Here is a 21,783-nt window from a genome sequence, read left to right as displayed (position 1 = left end):
ATCGCCATTTCTCGTTTTGCCGGCCAGGAGTGCGCTGATCAGAGATAGGGGAGTTCTGTCAGAGAATAGACGAACTGTATCCTTGCGAATATATTGCCGGAAGAGTGCGTTGTGCGATGGTGAAGGGGATAATCCGGCTACCCGCGCTGCACCGTTATCGATAAGAGAGGCTCTGCGCTGAAAGTGTGGGGAAAGCTGACGCCCTGCATATGGCCAGCTTGCACTAGGTATAACAAGGACAGGACTCCTTTATATAGAGGTCATCGTCAATGGGTGAGCATCAATTGAGGCCACAGTCCGAAGGACAACTTGCATATAGAGTACTTCAAGGCACTGCGCCGCATAGATCGTCCAGACCCAGCATCAAGTCAAACCAAAGCATTGTGTATTATAAAAGCGATTCAGTCTAGTATCTAGATACCTCCTGGAAACGTCACCAACGTCTTCATCGAGATAAACATGGTCAAGTCCAACCTTTGGTCCGCAACTGCGGCAGCGTCTCTCTTACTTATCCCTGGAGTCCTTTCCGAAAGCCTCTACCCACGCTCCTCAGAAGTTCTCCAACTCGACTCAAGATCCTACGACAGCTTGATCGCTCGATCCAACCACACAAGCATCGTCGAATTCTACGCTCCATGGTGTGGACACTGCAAAAACCTCCAACCGGCCTACGAAAAGGCCGCAAAATCCCTCAAAGGTCTAGCCAAAGTTGCTGCAGTGAACTGCGATGAGGAGAGCAACAAAAATTTCTGCGGCTCGATGGGTGTGCAGGGCTTTCCAACATTGAAGATCGTCCGTCCTGGCAAGAAACCCGGTCGACCTGCAGTTGAGGATTATCAGGGGCCACGAACGGCAAAGGGAATCGTCGAGGCCGTCTCTGACAAAATCCCGAATCACGTCAAGCGGCTGAAGGACTCGGACTACGCGTCATGGGCCGCTGGGAGTGCTTCGCCGAAGGCGATCCTATTTTCCGACAAAGGCACCGTCAGCACTCTCCTGAAAGCGATTGCGATCGACTTCCTGGGTGGAATTGAGCTGGCGCAGATCCGCGACAAAGAAAAAGACGCCGTAGGTGCTTTCGGCGTGACGAAATTTCCAACCTTGGTCCTACTACCCGGCGAAGGAAAAGATCCCATCATATACAACGGCGACATCAAGAAGCCTGCCATTGTCGAATTCTTGTCTCAAGTGACTGCCCCCAACCCTGATGCTGCGCCGAAGAAGGCCTCCTCAAAGGCGCAGAAACCCGCGGACAAGAAGAAAGCCTCGAAATCCTCCTCCAAATTCGCCGCTTCCTCCGCCTCCCAAGCCTCGGCTGAAAAGCCCACCCAAACCTCCGAGACCCTCGTTGAAGACAACGCACCCCCGGCAGGCTCTCCCGACCCCAAAGTCTCCAGCGAGAGACCCATCGACCTTCCCGTCGCGACCAGCGCACCGCTCATCTCCGCCCTCGTTTCCGGCCCCGAATTCCAACAATCCTGCCTCTCCACCCTCTCCGGGACCTGCATCCTCGCGCTCCTCCCACAAGACTCCGCCATCACCGAATCCTCCGATCCCGACAGCGATACCACCCTCGCCGTGCGCGCCCTGAGCACAATCCAACAGAAACTCTCCGCGGGCGGGAAACGCACCGTCTTCCCTTTCTACCAAATCCCATCCACGAACCCGGCCGTCGCACCTCTCCGCAAGGAACTAGGCCTCAAGGATGAACATCTCGGCCTCGTCGCCATCAACGGGAAGAAGGGTTGGCGACGGGATTACGGCGGTGTTCACCCTGCTTTTGGACTTACGGCATTAGAGAGCTGGATCGATGATCTGCGCATGGGCGACCTGCCGAAAGTCAAATTGAGCGAGGGATTGCTCGTTGAGGGGGTCAAAGTCGAGAAGAAGGGGGAGGAGGAGAAGAATGAGAAATTCGGGGGCGCGAAATTGGAGGATTTTGTCACGCCGGAGAAGTTCAAGGAGCTCAAGGAGCAGATCCTCAAGGGCATGCCGGAGGGCATGGATTTGGAGATCGAGGAGTGGGATGAGCCGACGGCGGAAGCTGAGGAGCCGCCGAAGAAGGAGGAGGAGAAGGTCATCGAGCATGAGGAATTGTGATGTATATCGATCTTTTCGCGAGGCGGAGGGAAAACTTGTGTGGGGTTGGGATACATTTATGAACAAGAGAGATGATCACCTGTAAGCTGAATAGCACATGTGGAATGATGCAACGTTCTCGTTGTCCCATTGACCTGATCACCGTCCTCGGTGTTCAAGTGATGTATCCCAATCAATGAACGGAGACCGCACGACATCAAGTCAGAGAGAACGTTGATTACTGACTCGACGTCTTACACGGGAATGTAGTCACTGGGGAGTTCATCTTCTCCTGGGGAAAAGTGGGCGGATGAGAAAATCCTCACTGAAAATATGTACAATGCGTAATACTGTAGTAGAAGGCATCAGCATGCTCTTCTCCTTCTCTCCACACCGATCATCCAAGCAATTCTTCCGTCTAGAAGAATAATCTTAATTTTCGCCTCTTCAAGAGCATGGATCGAGAAAAAGAAACGTATCTGTGGAGATATCGTCGTCGTCTCTCTCATCGCCACCGGCATCTGCACATCTCCCACTTCTTCCACCATTCCGCCGATCCCAAACGCCAAAAGAAGAACAAACCATGATCTCCCCACACATTTTTCACGCCTCATTCGAGAAACCCGGAAAAGAAAACACAACACACCCGGCCACACAGATTCCTCAGAATCAAACCATGCACTCGGGGAAGAAGACGTGCGACTGCCACCCTTAATCACACCACCACCTTCAATCGCCAATCGCTGCAAACAGCCAACCCTTCCTGAACGCTTCATGAAAGAAACAAAAGTGAAAATGGTGAGTGAATGTATAGCATGAAGACGAACATCGACAAATCCCGCCCTTAGGAACCACAATTGCTCCGCCGTTGCAGGAAAAACCTCATACATGCACACAGCCACCCTCAGAAATAGAAATTTCATCGCCGAATCAATGGACTCTGGAGACTTCCACCCGTGCTCGCATAGATCATCACTTCGCGTGATGCAGCTGTGCAGTGGAAATACAAGAAGGAAAACGTGGATATGTGAAAGAGTGAAAAGAAGAGACGTTGAAGAGGAAATGATGCAGAGAGGAGAAAAAGCTAGAGGGTGAAGAAATGGACGTATCGTATCGACGCCTCCAGAGGTCGGCCGAATGTGCTGACTCTGTCATGAGAGACGAGTGCGGCGAGTTGACAAGATACAGGCTTCGAGATGGTATCGAGACTGCTTTGATGGGATTGCTGGGTCGCAGCGCACCGAATGCAGTGTTTCCGAGGCGAGTGGTGTGCGCGATGCAAGAACATCTATCCGAATCGACAATTTTCATGCTGGAACATTCGTACTGTTTCATCTAGGTGAAGGTCTCATCTTCAGAGATGCTCATTTAATGGGAGTGTCCGTGTCCGTCCGAAGATGCGGCCGGAGGGAGAGTTTGCGACGCGGAAGGAGGGCAACAGCTCTTGTTACCTTCGCAGTCGTCGCCACAGTCAAGCAAGCAGGAGTTTCCTGCATCGCTATTTGTGCGCTGCGCCGAGGCAATCGCCGTGGGGCTGCTGCTGCTCGCGCCGAGATCTTGGGTCGAAGCATCAAGGCCTCCGAATTCTGGCTGGATCGTTGATGAGTGAATGCCGTATTCATGGAGGCACTCGCGGATTTGGCGGGCCAGGATCATGTACCGAGCAGAGCCGTCGCCTTTGAAGGTGAAGTCGACTTTGACGTGCAGACTGGCGATGAGCTTTTCGTCACTGAGTTGCCAGACGTGGAGATGGTGGCATTCTTGCACACCATCGAGCTCTTCGATGTCGTATTTGATATCGTCGACTTCGATGCCTTGTGGGACGGCTTGGAGGAGGATGCGCGATGCGGCTTTGCAGAGGGGAATGGCGGAGCAGAGAATGATGACGGTGATGACGAGGGAGATGGCGGGATCGAAGTAGAATCGCCAGGAATAGTCAGTCTTCCAGATGATGATAGCTGTGACGATGACACCGATGTTGCCCAGCGCGTCGCCCATGACGTGAAGGAAAATGCCCTGCATGTTCAGATCGCCATGAGAGTGGCCGCCTTTGCCGGCGGGCTTTTCCTGTGCATGTCGGTGGGCTTGGTGATTCGCGGATGATGTGATGGCACCATAGCCATTCGACTGACCGGCGATAAGAGGTGACGAGACGCCGTGGTCATGTCCCTCTTCGTCATGTTCGACGTGACCTGCTTCTCCGGCGGCGATCTCGTCATCTTCGAGCGAATCCAGCTGGTTGTTAGCTTGTTGAATGATGGAGTTTCGGAAGCTCTTGGGTCCGTCGAAGTCAACGTTACGAGAGCCAGTGCGACTGTGGCGACGTCGTGTTGCGCGGGGAGAGATTTCGGGAGATCCTGCAACAGTGGTGCCTTCGACATCAGCGATCTCCACCCGCTTGCCAGACCGGGCTGACTTGGGGCTGAAAGGGAAATTTTCAACGCTCGACTCAGAGTGCTTGTGAGCATGAGTGTGGCCAGCTGCGTGGTTGTGTCTAGACTCGTCATGAGCGTGACCGTGATCGTGACTAGCGTGAGCATGACCTTCCTCGGCGTCCGAGATTTTGTTGCCATGGCTATGATTGTGTCCTCCGTGGCTGTGGCCACCATGTGAATGACCGTGATCGTGGAACAAGACCAGGCCAACGAGGTTCGAAGCGAGACCCAGGCATCCAACAACCAACACCAACACGGGCTGGCTGACCTCTTGCGGCTCCACAAATCGCGCAATGGCATCCAGGAAGATTGTCACACAGAGCGCCACCAGAAATACACCATTGACCAATGCACCCAAGGTTTCCGCTCGCTGATAACCGTATGTGTACATCTTCGGGGTATCCTTCGAGTCCTTGCTGGCCATCTTGACAGCCCACAGTCCGACACACAAGGAGAGGACATCGTTGAGCATATGGAAGGAATCGGCGACAAGGGCGAGTGAGTGAACGGCATATCCGGTGATGAGCTCGAGGAAGAAGAAGGCGGTATCGATGACGAGCAAGATGATGATACGCGTGGATTTGGAGAGCGCCATGTTGGTGAGATTGTTGCTGGCGAATGCGCCAGTCGAATGGTGTTGTTTGGGTGGTGGAGGCTCGAGGTATCGCGATCAGTCAATTGATCCAGCCGGTGACGTCGACGGCCGTCAGCTCCGATTGCGGGCAGAAGGCTGCTGCTGCTGGGGAGGACAGGTCGAGGCGAAGTAGATGTCGCGCGCAGGTGAGAGTCGTGAGGCGACAGTATATTTAAAGTCAAGGAAGCGTCAAGCACGAAGAAGAACACGTCGTGCGCGGAACAGAGATTTGCTGGTTGTTCCAGACGTTTGATCGGCCGCGAAAATGGCGGCGGAAGACGAGCGGCAGCGGCGGTCGCTCGGTCGGTACGGTTGGGTAATGCCGGATACGATACCACGATTTGCAGTGTCACCGTAGGGCAGTGGAGGGCTGTATGTGGTTTGATCGTGTCGCCTGTGGGGAAATCTGTCCCTACCCGTTCTTTCTCGCGTACAGTCCAATATATATCCCGGATGTTATCTATCGACCGTTTCTCATCGACAAGGCGGAAGTTGCAACATTACAGTGGTAATAAGAAGCGATCGCAATATGAAGAACTTTTCACTCGTATCCACCGCCGATGGTGGATTTGCGCCTAGCAAGCAGTCTCGACCGGGCCAGAATGGGTTGTTCTCCGCGATGGGAGGTAATAGTTCACGATAGTGGTGGAGTGGATGGGACTACTGCACTGTGATTGCTGGAATGCTAGCAAATTGCCCCGGAGTTTTCTTTATTCTTCGTTTTCTCTGCTTCTCATGACAAAGCAGCACAACCGTCGCGACGTGCTTCTGGTCAATGCCATGAGGCGAGCGGCGTCTGACGGGCAATACCTTCCCCTTCCGATCTAGTCGCAGGCGGAGCATACTGCGAGACGACATTCCCAGCATCCCGCATTCAGAGCAAAATACAGAAGTCGCCAGTGTCAAATTGTAAATGATAGAAGTGTGCCGATATGACTACGTGCCATCTATGCGTTTGAAGCGACGTACACACTGTCCTCTTCATATCGGCGCACATCATGGTGAGCAGTATCAGAACTCAAATGGAGCGGGGCGGATCGATGTGCACATCCTCCAGAGCCCGCCACCTACGAGCATTTGTCAAAGAACAAATGGTAGGCCAAAGTTTGGACGGAGACTTTCAAGATTCCCACGCAAAATTGGAGATAACGCCAGATCTGCATCGATGATCATCATTCTTCTCAGGCCGAAATTTTGCAATTCCATCGCATCCAACAAAATCTTCCTACACATTTCCATGCGCAATATACGCTCTTCCCGTACGCAGATCGAAGTAAGCCGCACAGACGCTTTTGTCCTTGCGATGCGTATACACAGCAAGGGGAGTCGTCAAACTTGGTGCTCTCGCATGACACACGTCGTGTCGCTCACTTTCCACACTTTGACATGACCTCTGATCACAAAGCCTCCCTTTGCGTTCAGCGAAAGAGAATCTACATCGTGACTTGACAAAGATGTTGCAAGGTTACCGCCAGTGATTGCGATCCAAATTTGTGCCTGAACTCAGACAACGTCACAGTCGGACTACCCTCCGCCGACCGGTGTACCTTTGGAAGCAAATGCCGACCTCGCCGGCAATGGAGTCAAGAGTTCCTTCTGGGAGTAGAGTTAACATATCGAATATGTTTCATCACGTAGGCACTTTTTGCTTCATCAAGTGCGCTGTGATCTCCGTCCTCGCTGTGATCTGAGGCTATCTTTCGGACTCGCTTCCTCAATCCTGCCTCACAAAGTACGACCGGGGACTCAAGCGTCGCGTTCCACTATCGGCTTTCTACACAAAGCTGAGATCCAGTATTCTCCGCCTTGTCAACCCTTTGGCGAAATCGCAACGAACCGCTCAGCGTATCCTTCGAAATGGAGAAGCCCGCCGAGAAGCGCTTACTCGATTCCTGTGGGCAGCAATGGAAGACAGTCGTCGAGCGCTTCCTCGATTGTCAACACAATATCTGATTCACACAGGTTTAACCATATGGAAGACTTCGCGCTACAACTATATCGACATCTCACACGTCTACGTCAGAAGCCTCGTCATCTGGAAATCTGACCCTCGTCGACGATCTAAATGCCACTGACGAGAAGCTTCTTCCGCAAATCGAAGGATATTTCCCAAACCGCGAGAACAAAGATAAACCTACAAAAGCAACGATTGGTAGAATGCATCTCCATCTCCAAGTCTTCGAACATGAACATACCTATCGCGGAAGCGCAACCATCTTCCTCTTTGCTTTCGGTACCAGCGTCGCCCTAGGTCATATTCTATTACCTGATCGGTTCGTCCGGATGGCTCTAATCTTCATGGTAATATCGAATTACTTGCTCATGCACGCCACCTGGTTCTGGTCCTGCGCGAGGAGAATCCCGGATGCACCCGGTCCGGATATCACTGATACCGAGCAGGGCGATCCTGATAGAATTAAGAATGTACTTGATGATGTTCCTGGTTTCTTGGAAGGAGATAGCCTGGCATCAGGTCAATCGCGCACCACGCAGCCTGGTCCAGCCGATGCGGTGGCACATGCTGTGAGCTTGAAGATTCGAGCGCACATGATGAGTGGAACGAAGTCTGTGGGCGAATTCGAAGCGAGCGATTTCGTTCGGAGACGGACGTAGCTCATGCTGACTTCACGATTGAGAATATTGCGTGCAATGCTCGATTTTCTCATCGGATCTTGCCTCTGACTAGGAAGGACGGCCGTGTGCGAGGGCGTCGTGCACGTCCGGATGAAGCACAAATGGTCAGCGTCATGGTCATCGGAAAAGTGCCAGTCAATATGGTCCCTTTGGCTTCGCGTTCAATAACGAAGGGTAGTCTTTGTACCATTATATACTATCGAATTTTGTGTAAGGGCTTAATGCGATGTAATGCCGATTTATCTGTGCTTCCCAAATGCTGCGTATTCACGTGCATGCGTCAAGAGATGACATCGCTCAACTGTACCTCAATGGATCTATCATGACCGAGTGTAAGAAAGCAGGGTGGCTGCGATTCATGTACTGTACGTACTTCGTTAAAGATCCTTGCGCCACGCAATTCCGAACAACTAGCCACCAACAGCCAAATGGAGCCAAAGCTTCTACAAGGGAGCGAGCGTAGAAATGATGAGGTTCAGGGAGCAGGGACCCTCCAGCACCATGGCCACGGCGCAACTGCAACATTCACGCATATATATGTGTGTTCCCACAAAAACAAAGAAGTTGTCGCAAATGAACACAGAAGAGGCAAACACATGACAAGACGGAAGAGATAGAGAAAAACGTTGTCTCGTAACGTGATTGGCATAGACCTCGAGCGTGTATCACGATTTGCTCGAGACGAATCATTTTCGAGAAGAGGCGTTCCAGCGTCGTGGGTGGACAGAATTCCCAGGAGGGTGTGGAGCACGGGCGGCTGCGGCTCGGCCAATGACACGGGCGGGACACGCCATGGCGGGCCCTGAAGCGCAGGCCCACGCGGTGGACATTTGCCGCGAGTGGTGTGGGACAGATGGGACGAAACTGCACCACACACCACCCACCACGCTTGCACACCGACGTATTCACGCTTGTTGGATAATGTCTCGGCCTGTGTGCAAAGGGGCCTGCTCGCGAGGTCGTTCGTATTTCTGAGGTGTGGTGAGCGTTCCTGATGGGCAGGGAGATCTTCGATCATTGCGTGGTTCCTGGACCATTGGTCTCTTACCCTTCGTCGTGATCGCGTTCTTGCCGACCGAGTTCTCTTTTCCGAGCTACTGTCGTGCATTCTGCGCACACTTACGCAAGAGGCTCCGGCCGTTTGTGAAGCTCTCGCCTCTTGATTACTGGACACAATGTGTCGGCACTCTGACCTGCATTACCCTACGAATGGGAGACACAGACATGACATGATATCGAATATTCTTCCAGAAGCATGGTCAAGGCGTGACAGGGAAGTTTGATTGGATCTTCCCTCGCTCACTGTGCCGCGTCCTTTCCTTTTGCTCTCTTGATCGCGCCGCAATTGGGCGTTCCATCCCAACATCAATCTCTATCCGTGCTTTTTTCCTTGTCTCCCATTGAGGTCTTGGCTCTGATGGTGGTGCTCATCGTCCTACACGCCGAACTAAAGGGATTCGCAGCGTGAGCAGTACTAACACTATACTAGTACGATTGTCCTACCAGGGTCCATTCGCGACCCGTTCAGCTCCAATGGCGATCGTAGTGTGGTCCAGTAGTTCACCTGGGGTGAACCTTCACCTACTCGATTCGATACCCATAGACTCTCGTTCTGTGTGCCGATTCGACGTCGTATTCGAAGTCTGTCCCGAGTAGCTTCAATTGCTCCTCTTGTCGATTCCACTCCTCTCGTTCAACGTGCCGTCTCTGTTCAATCGCGAACGCTCACGCCGCAACGGTCTGCCATTGCCTCGGGGAGGCCTCTTCCGCCCACACATCAAGGTGTGCTCGCTAAGCACGCCAATATTACACATCCCTCGCCGAACATTTACTAGCTTTCGCCAGTGGAACTATTCTAATACTCAACCCATCCCACATCTCCGTCATCGACCAGACTTCGGACCTCGAACACATTCATTCTTTTCGGCGTAAGGTTTCGTCTGTTTCATCTCGGCTATCCATGAAGCTGGTGCTCGTAATGCTATTTGAGTTGCGTTCACGACTACATCTCACGGAGAAAGTTCCAAATCGTCACGCTTGACCAGCACACGGGTCGCTCATCAAGCCGAACTTCACTTTTTATCGGGCCGACGACTTATTTCAACGATTTACGAATTGCGACCTTACGAACTCACGATCCTTCATTCATCATGGCTAACTCATCGTATGTCGGCGACTGCGTCGCACCCTTCCTTGACGCCTCGAAATTCCCTAGTAACGAAGGATGTAAGTTGATACGATCCAAGCGATCGCAGGAAGGATATCGTCACCCTCAAGAAACATTATTTGCTAACAAACGCAGTCCTTGCTGGTCGGTTCTGCGAGACGATCCTCAACCTTCCAAATCAGCCAACATGCTGTCTACCGTGTCCAGCCAGTGACTACATCTATCCACAAAGCTTTGGTACCTCCATCGCAGCGGCTTCATGGCTCAATGTTGCTGGCCTGGCATTAATGGCTTTCTTGCTGCTTTCATATCTTATTCTACCAGCGCAAAAGACCCGCAGCCATTACCTTAGCGTCTGTCTGATCGTCTCGATAATGATGATCGCCATCGGATTCACCATTCCGCTAGGCTCGAAACCTCAACAATGCCATAATGAGATCACGCCGAACGATATGTACTCCAGCCTCGAATGTGCGTTTAGTGGCGCTTTTGTCGTCGCCGGTGGTCTCTCCGTGGTGGTATGGATTCTCATTCGAGCTTTATCGATGAACTTACAGATCTGCTGGGATATCGTGCCCGGCAACAAGTTCTTCTATGCCTCGCAAGCACTCGGATGGGGCGTTTCTGCAACGCTCTTTTCCCTGACTATTGCTTTGACGGGCGTCAGCTTCCGGATGGGCGATACCTGCCACGTCAATCATCAACACGCTATGGGTGTCTTCTGGGGTCCGTTGCTCTTCATGGCAGGTGCGGCAGGGATACTCCAGCTGGGCACTTTCATCTACTGCATCAATGTTTACCTCAAGAATCTTTGGACCGAACAAAACGGCCACCATCATAATCCCTCGAGCGGCACACCCGGCTCGATCAAGAAAGGACTCCCTTCATATCAATCCTCCAGCGGCAGCAGCCAACGCGGTTCAACAGCGCGTGCCGTCTATCAACGTCTGAAGAAAGTCCTCTGGCTACAGTGGCGCGGTCTGTTCATCGTCACCATCATTCTCGTCGACGTCGTCTACTTCTCCGTCATCTTTGTTTGGCTCGACAGTCAACAGACTACCATCGGCCAGGACTGGAATGAGGTCGGTCCATGGATCATCTGCATGATTCAGGATCCCTCTGCAAAGGGTCGCAACCACTGCATGCCGCTCATCCAGCCTTTCCTCGTCAGCGAGGGCGTGCTGGTCTCGGTACTGATGCTCCTCTCCGTCGCTGGAATGCAATGCTTCCTCCTCCTCGCCCGTCCCTCATTGTTCTCTGCTTGGTGGACATTGCTCCGCAAAGGACCCTCGAGCGCTGCCCAACAACCTGAGTTCATCGATCTAGATGCTGCCGCCGCAGCCGCAAGTCGTCCTGGCCTCGCCGGTCGCAGCATGTCTGCACAGAAACCTCTCCTCCCGTCACACTCCCGCCATGAGGAGGTCCGATCCGCGTCAGCGTTAGGGATCTCCTCTGCCGGTAAATTATCGCCACAGGTTGCAGTCGTGACGATTCCGGACAACAACTGGCCGCTAAAATCGGATTTTGCATCGCCCTCGATGCGCAATTCAATACAGAGCGTCGAAAGCAAAATCTCTGCAGAAACACGACGACAATATCAGCAGTCTCAGAATGCATCGAACCCACAATCTCCCGCAATCACCCCGAGATCCGCGCTTGCACCTTCACCATCTCTCTTTGTACCGCGAGAATACTCTCCTCAACCAGCTCCCAACACCACAGCATCGCCAAATCTCACTCTCTCCCCTCAGAGCCGACAACATAGACCAGCTCACGCCTCCCCTCCCCTCCGCTCTCCCTCCACAGCAGGTAGCACACCTCCTTTGTCGAGCCTCCAAGCCTTCCAGCAAATCAGTAATGACACAAATACCAACAACACAAACGAAGGAGGAACAGGTCCCAACATGATCAACCATCCGAGCATATCCTCTCCCCCCACGCCCTCCCTCACGCCATCATCGCCAGAGCGCAATACCCGCTCGTCAAGCCCCGTGCCGCCGCAAACATTATATCAACGGCAGCAACTACAACGGCATCTACAGCAGAGGGAGGAGTGGAGATTACAACAGCAGCAGCAGGGACATCAACCGCTGCGATGAGGAACTATGACTTGAGCACTTGATTTCATGACGAGCGAATACCCGTATCTTTTTACCTTCTTTCTCTTCTCTTCTTGTCTTCGCCTTTTTCCCAAATTGGTTGCCAATTCATTGGATTCTTTGCCTTTCCAGTCTGTGCCTTCTGTGGAGATTTCGGATTCATGTGTGCATGTATATACTCGAGCGGGGAGCCGGGCTCACGCCCATTGATCCTTATCATTTGTGAACAGCAGAAAATCTACGCAATATTTATCACGTTTCTGAGATGTGTACATCGTGACCATGGTTTTATATTGTTTTCATCAAATACTCGGCTACTCATCCACAGAATATATATCATCAAGGAGATGGAGAAAAACACCAATCATCCCCTTTCATCCATCGATTGCAATTTATCAATCAAACTTCGCAAACGCCAATTCGTACGCCAATCCCAACGTCAACCGCGCATGCTGCAACATGTGATCGAAGTCCAAATACTCAATCTTATCATCGGTAGTGTGAATCTTCTTATCGCTGTATTGGAAATCGCTCTCGATGACGAACGCAGAGGGATAACCCGCCTTGCTGGCGCTAGCATGGTCGCTGCAGGCATATCCGCACTTCGTCTCGATCCAGGGGATGGTGCAGTACGAGTCGATGACGGATTTGATGAACGTGGTGAGACCAGGGTCGACGAAGTCGGTGATGACGCCCACACTTTCGGGCTTACCGGCGGCGAGGGTGCCGTGCGTGTAGCCGGTCATGTCTTGCTGGAGCATGGCTTTGACGTCCCGGCCTTCGCGCTCGTAGGATGAGAAAATTGCTTGGGAGCCGAGGAGGCCGCCTTCCTCGGCGGAGTACCAGTGGAATTCGAGAGTGTTTTCGGCCTTGCCTTGGGCAAAAGTTGGGTCGGAGATTAGGACGCGGAGAGCTTCCAGAATGGTGACGGTGCCGCTGCCGTCATCGTCGGCACCGGGAGCGGCGAGGATGGAGGGAAGGAAGAGGTTGATGGAGTCCTGGTGGGCGCCGATCACGACGGTCTTTTCGCTTTTGCCTGGCAAGGTGGCGATGATGCTGTTTTGGCCCCATGGATGCTGGAAGTGTCGAGCAAAGCCGACACCAGCTTCGGTGAGGGTCTTGTTGACTTGAGAGAGAAGCCATTCGGAGGATTGACGACCGTAGTCAGATTTGTAGTAGCGGGTGTGGAATCCGGTGAAAGTCTCGAGGTGAGATCTCATGTTGTTCTTGTCTAGCTTTTTCAGAAGATGCGAGACGGTCTCATTCTGTGTCGTCTCCTTGGGATACTCGACAGTCTTCTTTTTGATGTTGACCTTGTTCGCGAAGCGAGCTGCCATCTCGGGCGTCTCGTCGGTGATGTCAAAGAATTTGTATCCTGCCCGGCGCAACTCCCACTTCTCATCTTCCGTGACCCATCGCGTATCATCGTTTGAAAGCTGGATGCGGTATCTTTCGGTTGCTCCCAGTGGTGCCTGGCCGACGGGATGAACGATGCTGCTGGCGGAGGACAGGACGGCCGAAGCCAGAACGAATGGCGTGACCTTCATGGCGGGTGGAGCGGATTGTCTGTTCAAGCGAAGGAAGTCAACGAAGAGAAGGAAAGCTGTGTTGTATTGTCGATGTTATGGGAGAGATGCCGATCTTGGCTGTCTTGCACGTTGTAGTCAGAGCATGCGAGCTTGTCGGTGGCTGGCGAACACGCGCGCCCGCAAACGATCGTCATCGAGGCTCGGTCCCTGTGTCGCCGCTGCGGGCCGATGCGCATCCCGATCTATATGCCGTCTCTATCCGCAGCTTCGCCCGACGACAGCTCATACTGCCCTGCTTTCAGCTTTTAATATGCTGGCAAACTTGAACACTGCCCTGGGGAATTCGTTAGGGATTCACTACTATTGTCAATCTATATGGATGCCACCTGGCCATACTGCATGATGTGAATATTCCACAACAAGGCCGCTCCATGCAACGTGAGAAGCGAACTACCGCGCTTTGGCAATTTCAAGTGAAGGTCTGCCGATAACGGCTGGCTCGTTTGAAAAGCAGTCAGAATGTGTTGAAACATAAACTTGTAGCACGTCGGTGCTCGTGGGTCATTTGCCAGATTTACCACAGAGTAGTGCACGTCGAAGTCCATCCTAAATTTCGGGCTCACGATGTGCTTGATAGATTGGCCGATAACGCGCAAATCGCCGAGTTCGGAAGCGTCATATGTGGTGTGTGCGTGAGTCAAGAGCACCTACGATAAGATTGCCTGACGGCGTCGAATTGCGGTCCTCAATCCTCGGGAACTATACTACAGGTGTGCAGATCTTGTAATGACCAATGCGAAGAATCTGGCTGGCCAGGGACGGAACAAGCCCTTGAGGGATCAATTGCCGCAAATGCCGAATCGGGACAGGAACTTAATAATGCTGTGGCAGTATTGGCCGTTCGCGGAGGCATATTCCTGTACATCAATCTGCTGTATTTTGGTCCTAGACCACGAACACACAGTACAGTTGGCCGTTCACGGAGATGCGTTGATTTGAAGAACGAGGTCGGGATCGTTACCAGGTCCTTATAACTGCACAGGAGAGCCAAAAATGAGGCTGCTGTACCCCACAATTCCGGGCCACGATACCCGTTTGCGGCGTTTCTATTTGGCTCCGGCCAATCACGACCCCGCCTATTCCCTCTTACGCTGCCCCGCCGATGTCGCTCAATGTCATCTGCTTGCGTCAGGGCAGAAGTAAAATGGCGGGCGGGCGAATGCTCGGATTCCCGGAACAGTATCATCACAGAAATAATACATAACAACTTCTTCCTCGCTCGCAATTCAGGCCTCACGCCACATCTACCAATCTTCCTCTCTTACTGTGTGCTCTCCCATTCACACCCTTTTTTGTCGAGCGGATCCTCAATTGTCATCGGCACATTGCATCTCCACATTACGATTTTGATCCCACACGGAACTGCATAGTCACATTTCTCATCATGCCGGGAATCATTAAAGGTCCTTCGACCTTGTATGACAAAGTCTTCGAGCAACACATTGTAAGATCGCCTGTGAATACCTTTTGAGCATCGAGCCTAGACTGACAATCGTTTCCGTACAGGTCGACGAGAAGCCCGATGGCACCATCATCCTCTACATTGACCGCCACTTGGTCCACGAAGTAACCAGCCCGCAGGCCTTCGAAGGTCTAAAGAACGCCGGTCGTGGCGTGCGACGGCCGGACTGCACCCTCGCGACCACCGATCACAACGTCCCCACCAGCTCGCGAGCCAACTTCAAAAACATCACCGAATTCATCGAGGAAGAAGACGGACGATTACAATGCGAGACGCTCGAGCAAAACGTCAAAGACTTCAAGCTCACATATTTCGGATTGGGCGACAAGAGACAGGGAATCGTTCATGTCATCGGTCCTGAGCAGGGCTTCACACTCCCCGGCACCACTGTCGTCTGCGGCGACTCACATACCAGCACACACGGAGCGTTCGGTGCTCTCGCATTTGGTATTGGAACAAGTGAAGTCGAGCACGTTCTCGCCACACAAACACTCATGACTCGCCGGAGTAAGAACATGAAGGTTCAGGTCGACGGAGAGCTCGCTCCCGGTGTAGGCAGCAAGGACGTTGTCCTTCACATTATCGGTGTGATTGGTACCGCTGGTGGTACTGGCCACGTCATTGAGTTCTGTGGTTCGACCATTCGTGGACTCAGTATAGAAGCGAGAATGAGCATGTGCAACATGAGTATCGAAGGAGGTGCCCGTGCTGGTATGGTCGCTCCGGATGAGACAACATTCGAATACATCAAGGGCAAGCCCCTTGCGCCCAAGGCTGATTCGGCGGAATGGAGAAAGGCAGTCAAGCACTGGCAAGGGCTCAAGAGTGACCCAGATGCCAAATGGGACGCCGAGGTCTTCATCAACGCTGCGGACATTGCTCCGACCGTCTCGTGGGGTACCTCACCTCAGGACGTTGTTCCTATCACCGCCAAGGTTCCTGGTCCAGAAGACTTCGCCGACCCTAACAAAAAGCAAGCATGCGAGCGCGCTCTTCACTACATGGGTCTTACTGCCGGTGTTCCCATGACCGAAGTTGTCGTTGACAAGGTCTTCCTCGGTTCCTGCACAAATTCCCGCATCGAGGATATGCGGATAGCGGCTCACGTGGTCAAGGGCAAGAAAATCGCTCCGAATATCAAGCGCGCAATGGTCGTCCCTGGATCTGGTCTTGTCCGAAAGCAGGCTGAGCGGGAAGGTCTCGACCGCATTTTCATCGACGCTGGATTTGAGTGGCGTGAAGCCGGATGCTCCATGTGTCTCGGCATGAACCCTGATATTCTCTCACCTGGCGAACGCTGCGCTAGCACGAGCAACCGTAACTTCGAGGGCCGACAGGGAGCCGGTGGTCGCACCCATCTCATGTCACCTGCCATGGTTGCTGCTGCTGCTCTTGCTGGAAAGCTTGCCGATGTGCGCAACCTTGAGGGTTACGAGCAAGCTCTACCCAAAGCGAAGTCTGGACCGATCAATGTCGAGGCATACGTCGACGAGCCGGAATCTGATGCCGACATTGAGAACATTCTCGATCTCCCTGAAGATAGCCACATCACCAAGGCTCCCACCAGCGTTGCTTCTCCCGCAGGCATGCCACCATTCAAACAACTAAAGGGTATCGCCGCTCCCATGGATCGCACTAACGTCGACACTGACGCCATCATTCCCAAACAATTCCTCAAGACCATCAAACGTGCCGGTCTCTCTTCCGGGCTCTTCCACGGCTGGCGCTACCAGGCCGACGGCAAGACGCCCAATCCAGACTTCGTCCTCAACCAGGAGCCATTCTCAAAGGCAAAGATCCTCGTCGTTTCTGGCCCCAATTTCGGCTGCGGCTCCTCGCGAGAACACGCACCTTGGGCTCTCCTCGACTACGGCATTAAATGTGTCATCGCCTCATCCTTCGGCGACATCTTCTACAACAACACCTTCAAAAACGGCATGTTGCCCCTCCGCATCCCGGACGAAGCAGCGCTCCAAGCGATCTTCGCCGAAGCCTCCGCCGGCCGCGAAATCGAAGTCGACCTCGAAGCCAACAGCGTCAAGACCGCCGACGGTAAGGTCCTCGCTGAATTCGAGGTCGATGAGTTCCGGAGACATTGCCTTCTCAACGGCCTCGATGATATTGGACTTACCATGCAGGATGATGAGAAAATCGCGGCGTTCGAAAAGAGGAGAACTCTTGAGACGCCGTGGTTGGATGGCGCGGGTTATCTCGCTAAACACCGTCCTGAGGCGGTCAAGATCAATGCCGCTCCGGTCCCGACGACGAACAGGGGTGAGGAGAAAAAGGAGCCGTTGGATTGGTAGGGGTTCCATGGCAGTGATCAAAGGAGGTTTGGAGGTAGAATTGGACAGAGAAAGCTTGAAGACGCTTTTAGCAAATCAGTATCGAATTTCGGTATCACAAGTGTATGCCTTGGGAAGGCTGATGATCATATGAGGACGAATGAGTAATGGAATGAAAGCATTTATGGTGGTCGAGAATTGACAAAATCTTCTACCGCGCCCCGGAGAACTGGGTCTGATATTCCTTGTAGCCACTGATGCCCTGAAATTTCGTCGAGCTGTTGGTCATGCTGAATATCCTGCCGATCTGCTTGACGTGACGATAGCCATGCAGGTGGCATTCGTTCTTCCGAGCCAGCGGTCGGGCGGCTGAAACGTCGTGCTGGTCCCCAAAATCTTTTCCTGAACATGTCAATCCGGTGGTCTTCAGAGCCTGTATAGTCGCGTGTGAAATTACGTTTGATCATGCTCCAGCGCAGAGTGAAAGGGCTCTGATGAAAATCGTTGAAAAGGACCTTGAGAAGGACATATACCCAATGGCATGTGCTGGCGGCCGCAGTGAAAAAGGGTACACTCTGGCCCCACTCATTGAGTCTCCCGGTTTGAAGGTGAAGCGAGTGAATCAGAAGCCCGAGATGTACCATCATCGCGAGCAGGATTACCGGAAACTCCGTCCATTTCGAAGCTGCCGAGACCGGTAGATGATCAAATAAGTCCATGGTTCTCCGCCCTCTCATCAGGTCCTTGAAAGTCCACGCAAGCACGTGTGTGTAGATGCTTTGCACACACCGTAGGATCAAGTATAAGCGCGTCGAAAGCGGGAGCAGCTCGCAGGAGCTGACTGGTCCCCACCAGGCGAAGCGATAACAGCATTTCGCTCCTGCAGATCGCTGCCCCAGCTTCAGAATGGAGATCAAAGCAGCGACGATTGCTGTGAGTTGCACAAAAGCTGAGATTGAGATATGGACACGGGATCTCATGGCATGCTTGTCGGAGAGGACCATTGATAAACACGCCGAAAGGATGTCGACATAAGATAAGATGATGATGATTTCGAGGAAATGGTAGTCATCGAAATTTGCGAATGCTTTGATCAGGTTGATCGTGATGGCGGAAAGATCTATATGTTGGTCAAACAAACAAACACTACGCGCACTACTTCCGTTCGTGCGGAACATATCTCAACGATCGAGGTTGCATCCGCTTTGTGGAGGCGATTAGAGTTGATGGAGACACCACATGCTGATATTCATGCTCTGCCATCTAGAACTCTCGCACATGTGAAGCTTGAATGGTAGTATGAGAGATCGACTCACTAATGAGGTGTGCGAAACCCAGCTCCCTAGTAGCGATGCCGCGTGTGCACCATGAGCCCAGTAGCAAGGACAACGCTGTCAATGCAGCTGGGAGCAACGATGCCGCGAGAACTCCCTGGCCTGCTATATCTGCATTCAGCGAATCCGAAATCACACAGGAGGGGAGATCAGACGATTTCGGCACATCATTCCGGCCCGTCAATAAAAGTGCATGGCCCATGATCCCACTGAGTGCGCCCAAGTATTGAGGCAATTGGATCCAGAGCGACAGTCGTCCTGGATCAAATGAAAGGTAATGCTTCGCGAGGAAGTCCATCCCGCCACACACAGGGCTGAGGATTATTGCGATCAAGAAGATGCTCGAAGATGCGTAGGCCACTTCATTGGAGAACATGTTATCGAAGTGTAGCCAGAACGGCAAGAGCGGCTACAATAAAGGTCAAGCTGGCAGTCGATATTGTCTTGGCCTGTGGGCCGCTGCATCCGAAACGCAACAAACAATTCCGGCGTCCTGGACGGACTCTCTTGACGGGAAGTAAGGCCTCTGCTATGAAGAAAATTATGTACGAGAGGCATGAGCAGGACCTGACGGAGAGCATCAATATCTCTAGCAACTTATGCCGTTCAGCGAACAAGTAAGAAGGGAAAGGCATAGGCGTCTAGATCATGTGAGGAGCACCAGAGAAGTCGTGGGAAGCAAGCCACAATGTGCAGGATTCGGAGCTGGCGTGGCTGCGCCTCGCACTTCATGGGGAACATGCATCTTGCGCGTTCTTTTCTTTGAGCACTTGCAAGTCTCTTGCTGCGGATTGACCGGTCAGACACGTTTCTGCCGTCGGAAGCGAGAAACAGAGAGAGCCTAAGTCATGCTTTGAGATGGTGTCGTGATAGTCCTACTGTTGCTCATGGTGGATTTGACGTGGAAAGGTGATGTCCCCATCGTTGGCGCGCTCGCCACACCTGCCTATCATGGATGCACGCAATGCAATACTTGCGACGTCGGGTTCATTTGCTCTACCTAGTGGTGACCGTAGCCCTATTGCAGTGCTCTGTACAACATTGTCAATTTTTGAGCCTCCATTCCCAAGGTTAAAGGCATATACGTGACGCGGAGTACATCGCCTGGCGCTCGATATTGCAATATCTCCTCTCGACCATGGCGACGGTAGACGGCTTACCACCAGACCCATTGAGCCTGCTGCGACGAACAATCGCCGCGAACTCGCTTCCAATCCCTACAACCGACTCCGATCCAAACACGCAAGCACAATCAAATGCCTCACTTGCGCAAGCATCATTTCTCGTATTCAACTTCAACACTCCACAGGAAGGCGCACAGCATATCTCAATCCCACTCACTCAAACAACGCGATTCATCTCACCGGCCGCCGGCGAGAAGCCGCTGGACTTGCGATCAGTGTACTTTTGTTGGTTGCACAAGGACAGCACTACTGCCGAATACATCACTGCAGTACAAGCGCTCAACGATGAGCTTCGTCAAGCCGGTAAAGATGAGGCGATCACCAATGTTGTTTTCGCAGAAAAGTTGGACTTGAATACTTGGTTGGCGGGAGAAGTCGGAGAGCATGACAGCGAACACATTAAGAGTCTCGATGATAATCGGGAAGCTCGACTGGAAGCCCGAGACGCGGCCAAGCATGCTGCTGGCGGTGAAGATGTGGAGATGCGGGATGTCGGCGGCACAGACGAAGTGAAGCGCAAGGAAGAGGAGGAGCGGTTGCGGCTAATCTACGCTTCCGAGAGACGGATGGGCGATCACAATACCGTGCTTCGAGGCGGAAAGATCCAAGACTTCAGCGGTGTACGAAAATATAGCCAACTGTTCCTTGGCAAAACAAAGCCTGCCGGAGCCAGCGCGCCACAACAACCCACCCTCAACCCCAATCCTGCTCTTCGACCACCCGTCAAGCCCGCGCAAAGCGGACGTCGCCTTGAACCCATCATCCTCCTCTCACCATCCGCATCCAGCCTCGTCCGCATGCCCAACATCAAATCCTTCCTTGATACCGGCGAATATTCGCCCGTCATGCCCGGTTCCGACTCGCCCACAATCCTCCACATCAGCCGCGCGCTCAAGACGATCCACCCGAACTCACAAACGCGTTTCATCCTCGTGGACGACCCCACAAATTTCCGTCCAGATTATTGGTCACGCGTAGTTGCCGTCTTCACAACCGGACAAACTTGGCAATTCAAGGGCTACAAGTGGCAGAATCCCGCAGAGCTCTTTTCACACGCCATGGGCATCTACGTCGGTTGGAAGGGCGAGAAAGTGCCCGAGACGGTCAAGGGCTGGGGCCGTGGCGTGTTGAGTGTGCAGATTGAGAAGGGCACGCAGCGATGGCGGGATCGCGAGGTGGTGGAGCATATTTGGAGCCAGCTCGAGATACGTATGCGTGCACAGGGATGGGGACGAGATGGAAAGTGATTGGAGTTACGCTGTGCCGCGTGCGATGCAGGTGGCCTGCGATCAGGCTACTGATTTTGTAACTTTTGATTGATTTAATTGCGTTGCGTTCGAGCGGGATCGGAGTTGATCTGATGTACTAGTATGGGAAAGAGTCCAGCATGAAATACTGTCAACGAATTCCGACATATCGATGAGGCCTCGGCGTTGACAACAGCTACGCAGGTGGTTACGTGTCGGTGGTTTCAATTAGCCGATGCCTGGTGTGTCCCAGGACTGAATCGTGCCTCGTTCGTTGGCTAGCCTTTGACCAGACATCAATCGAATGTACCAACCACATACTATACTCATCAAGCACATCTATTCCGCTCAGTCGAGCTTTGTATTCTCCATGACTCGACAGCTTCGCGGACCTCAACCTATCAGTTGTTTTTCGGCTACCACCATACGTCAATCCCGTCCAACCCCAACCCTAACTAAGAACGAGGCTGAAGTCACGTCCATGGCGCGAGCGATCGTTTGGATTTCATCTTCAAGCTCGACCTCGGCCGTTTCTGTTTTTGCGAAGATCTGCAAAGTGAAAAGCAACGTCATGAGGTCACTTTCGGGTGCCGTTTTCTCGGAGGCGCACAGGTGGATACCTCCAGCTCTTTCC

The 21,783-nt window shown here is 52.8% G+C and overlaps 8 protein-coding genes across 8 annotated transcripts; 5 read left to right on the top strand and 3 right to left on the bottom strand.

Moving 5' to 3' along the window:
* Positions 1 to 483: 483 nt before the first annotated feature.
* K489DRAFT_308612 (thioredoxin-domain-containing protein) lies at positions 484 to 1,869 on the top strand (the record flags this gene model as incomplete). Its single annotated transcript, XM_033600618.1, has 1 exon — positions 484 to 1,869. A coding segment is annotated over one exon (1,386 nt), but the record flags the coding sequence as incomplete, so codon positions are not given.
* A 403-nt stretch (positions 1,870 to 2,272) lies between these two features.
* Positions 2,273 to 3,225, bottom strand: K489DRAFT_67298 (uncharacterized protein). The gene has a single exon (XM_033608825.1). It carries the CDS (start codon positions 3,000 to 3,002, stop codon positions 2,445 to 2,447), a length of 558 nt encoding a protein of 185 aa, XP_033456509.1. The 5' UTR covers positions 3,003 to 3,225; the 3' UTR covers positions 2,273 to 2,444.
* Positions 3,226 to 3,447: 222 nt separating this feature from the next.
* K489DRAFT_412792 (cation efflux protein) lies at positions 3,448 to 5,109 on the bottom strand (the record flags this gene model as incomplete). Its single annotated transcript, XM_033607969.1, has 1 exon — positions 3,448 to 5,109. One exon carries the CDS (start codon positions 5,107 to 5,109, stop codon positions 3,448 to 3,450), a length of 1,662 nt encoding a protein of 553 aa, XP_033456508.1.
* A 1,943-nt stretch (positions 5,110 to 7,052) lies between these two features.
* K489DRAFT_434214 (uncharacterized protein) lies at positions 7,053 to 8,036 on the top strand (the record flags this gene model as incomplete). The annotated part of the gene is made up of 2 exons (XM_033608550.1): positions 7,053 to 7,110; positions 7,172 to 8,036. The coding sequence occupies 2 exons, from the start codon at positions 7,053 to 7,055 to the stop codon at positions 7,759 to 7,761; spliced, it is 648 nt and encodes a 215-aa protein (XP_033456507.1). The 3' UTR covers positions 7,762 to 8,036.
* A 1,896-nt stretch (positions 8,037 to 9,932) lies between these two features.
* K489DRAFT_325896 (uncharacterized protein) lies at positions 9,933 to 11,280 on the top strand (the record flags this gene model as incomplete). Its single annotated transcript, XM_033601865.1, has 2 exons — positions 9,933 to 10,008; positions 10,085 to 11,280. Coding segments are annotated over 2 exons (1,272 nt in total), but the record flags the coding sequence as incomplete, so codon positions are not given.
* Positions 11,281 to 12,130: 850 nt separating this feature from the next.
* On the bottom strand, positions 12,131 to 13,800 carry K489DRAFT_383689 (leucine aminopeptidase/pepditase M28/metalloprotease). Its single transcript, XM_033605674.1, has one exon. It carries the CDS (start codon positions 13,593 to 13,595, stop codon positions 12,444 to 12,446), a length of 1,152 nt encoding a protein of 383 aa, XP_033456505.1. The 5' UTR covers positions 13,596 to 13,800; the 3' UTR covers positions 12,131 to 12,443.
* A 1,039-nt stretch (positions 13,801 to 14,839) lies between these two features.
* On the top strand, positions 14,840 to 17,708 carry K489DRAFT_344423 (3-isopropylmalate dehydratase). The gene is made up of 2 exons (XM_033602315.1): positions 14,840 to 15,081; positions 15,144 to 17,708. Exons 1-2 carry the CDS (start codon positions 15,022 to 15,024, stop codon positions 17,403 to 17,405), a joined length of 2,322 nt encoding a protein of 773 aa, XP_033456504.1. The 5' UTR covers positions 14,840 to 15,021; the 3' UTR covers positions 17,406 to 17,708.
* A 2,038-nt stretch (positions 17,709 to 19,746) lies between these two features.
* Positions 19,747 to 21,499, top strand: K489DRAFT_383686 (CDC73-domain-containing protein). The gene has a single exon (XM_033605673.1). It carries the CDS (start codon positions 19,857 to 19,859, stop codon positions 21,147 to 21,149), a length of 1,293 nt encoding a protein of 430 aa, XP_033456503.1. The 5' UTR covers positions 19,747 to 19,856; the 3' UTR covers positions 21,150 to 21,499.
* Positions 21,500 to 21,783: the final 284 nt, after the last annotated feature.

This window comes from Dissoconium aciculare (assembly GCF_010015565.1).
Source record: "Dissoconium aciculare CBS 342.82 unplaced genomic scaffold K489scaffold_13, whole genome shotgun sequence".
Taxonomy (NCBI): domain Eukaryota; kingdom Fungi; phylum Ascomycota; class Dothideomycetes; order Mycosphaerellales; family Dissoconiaceae; genus Dissoconium; species Dissoconium aciculare.
This window is presented reverse-complemented; position numbering and strand designations above follow the sequence as displayed.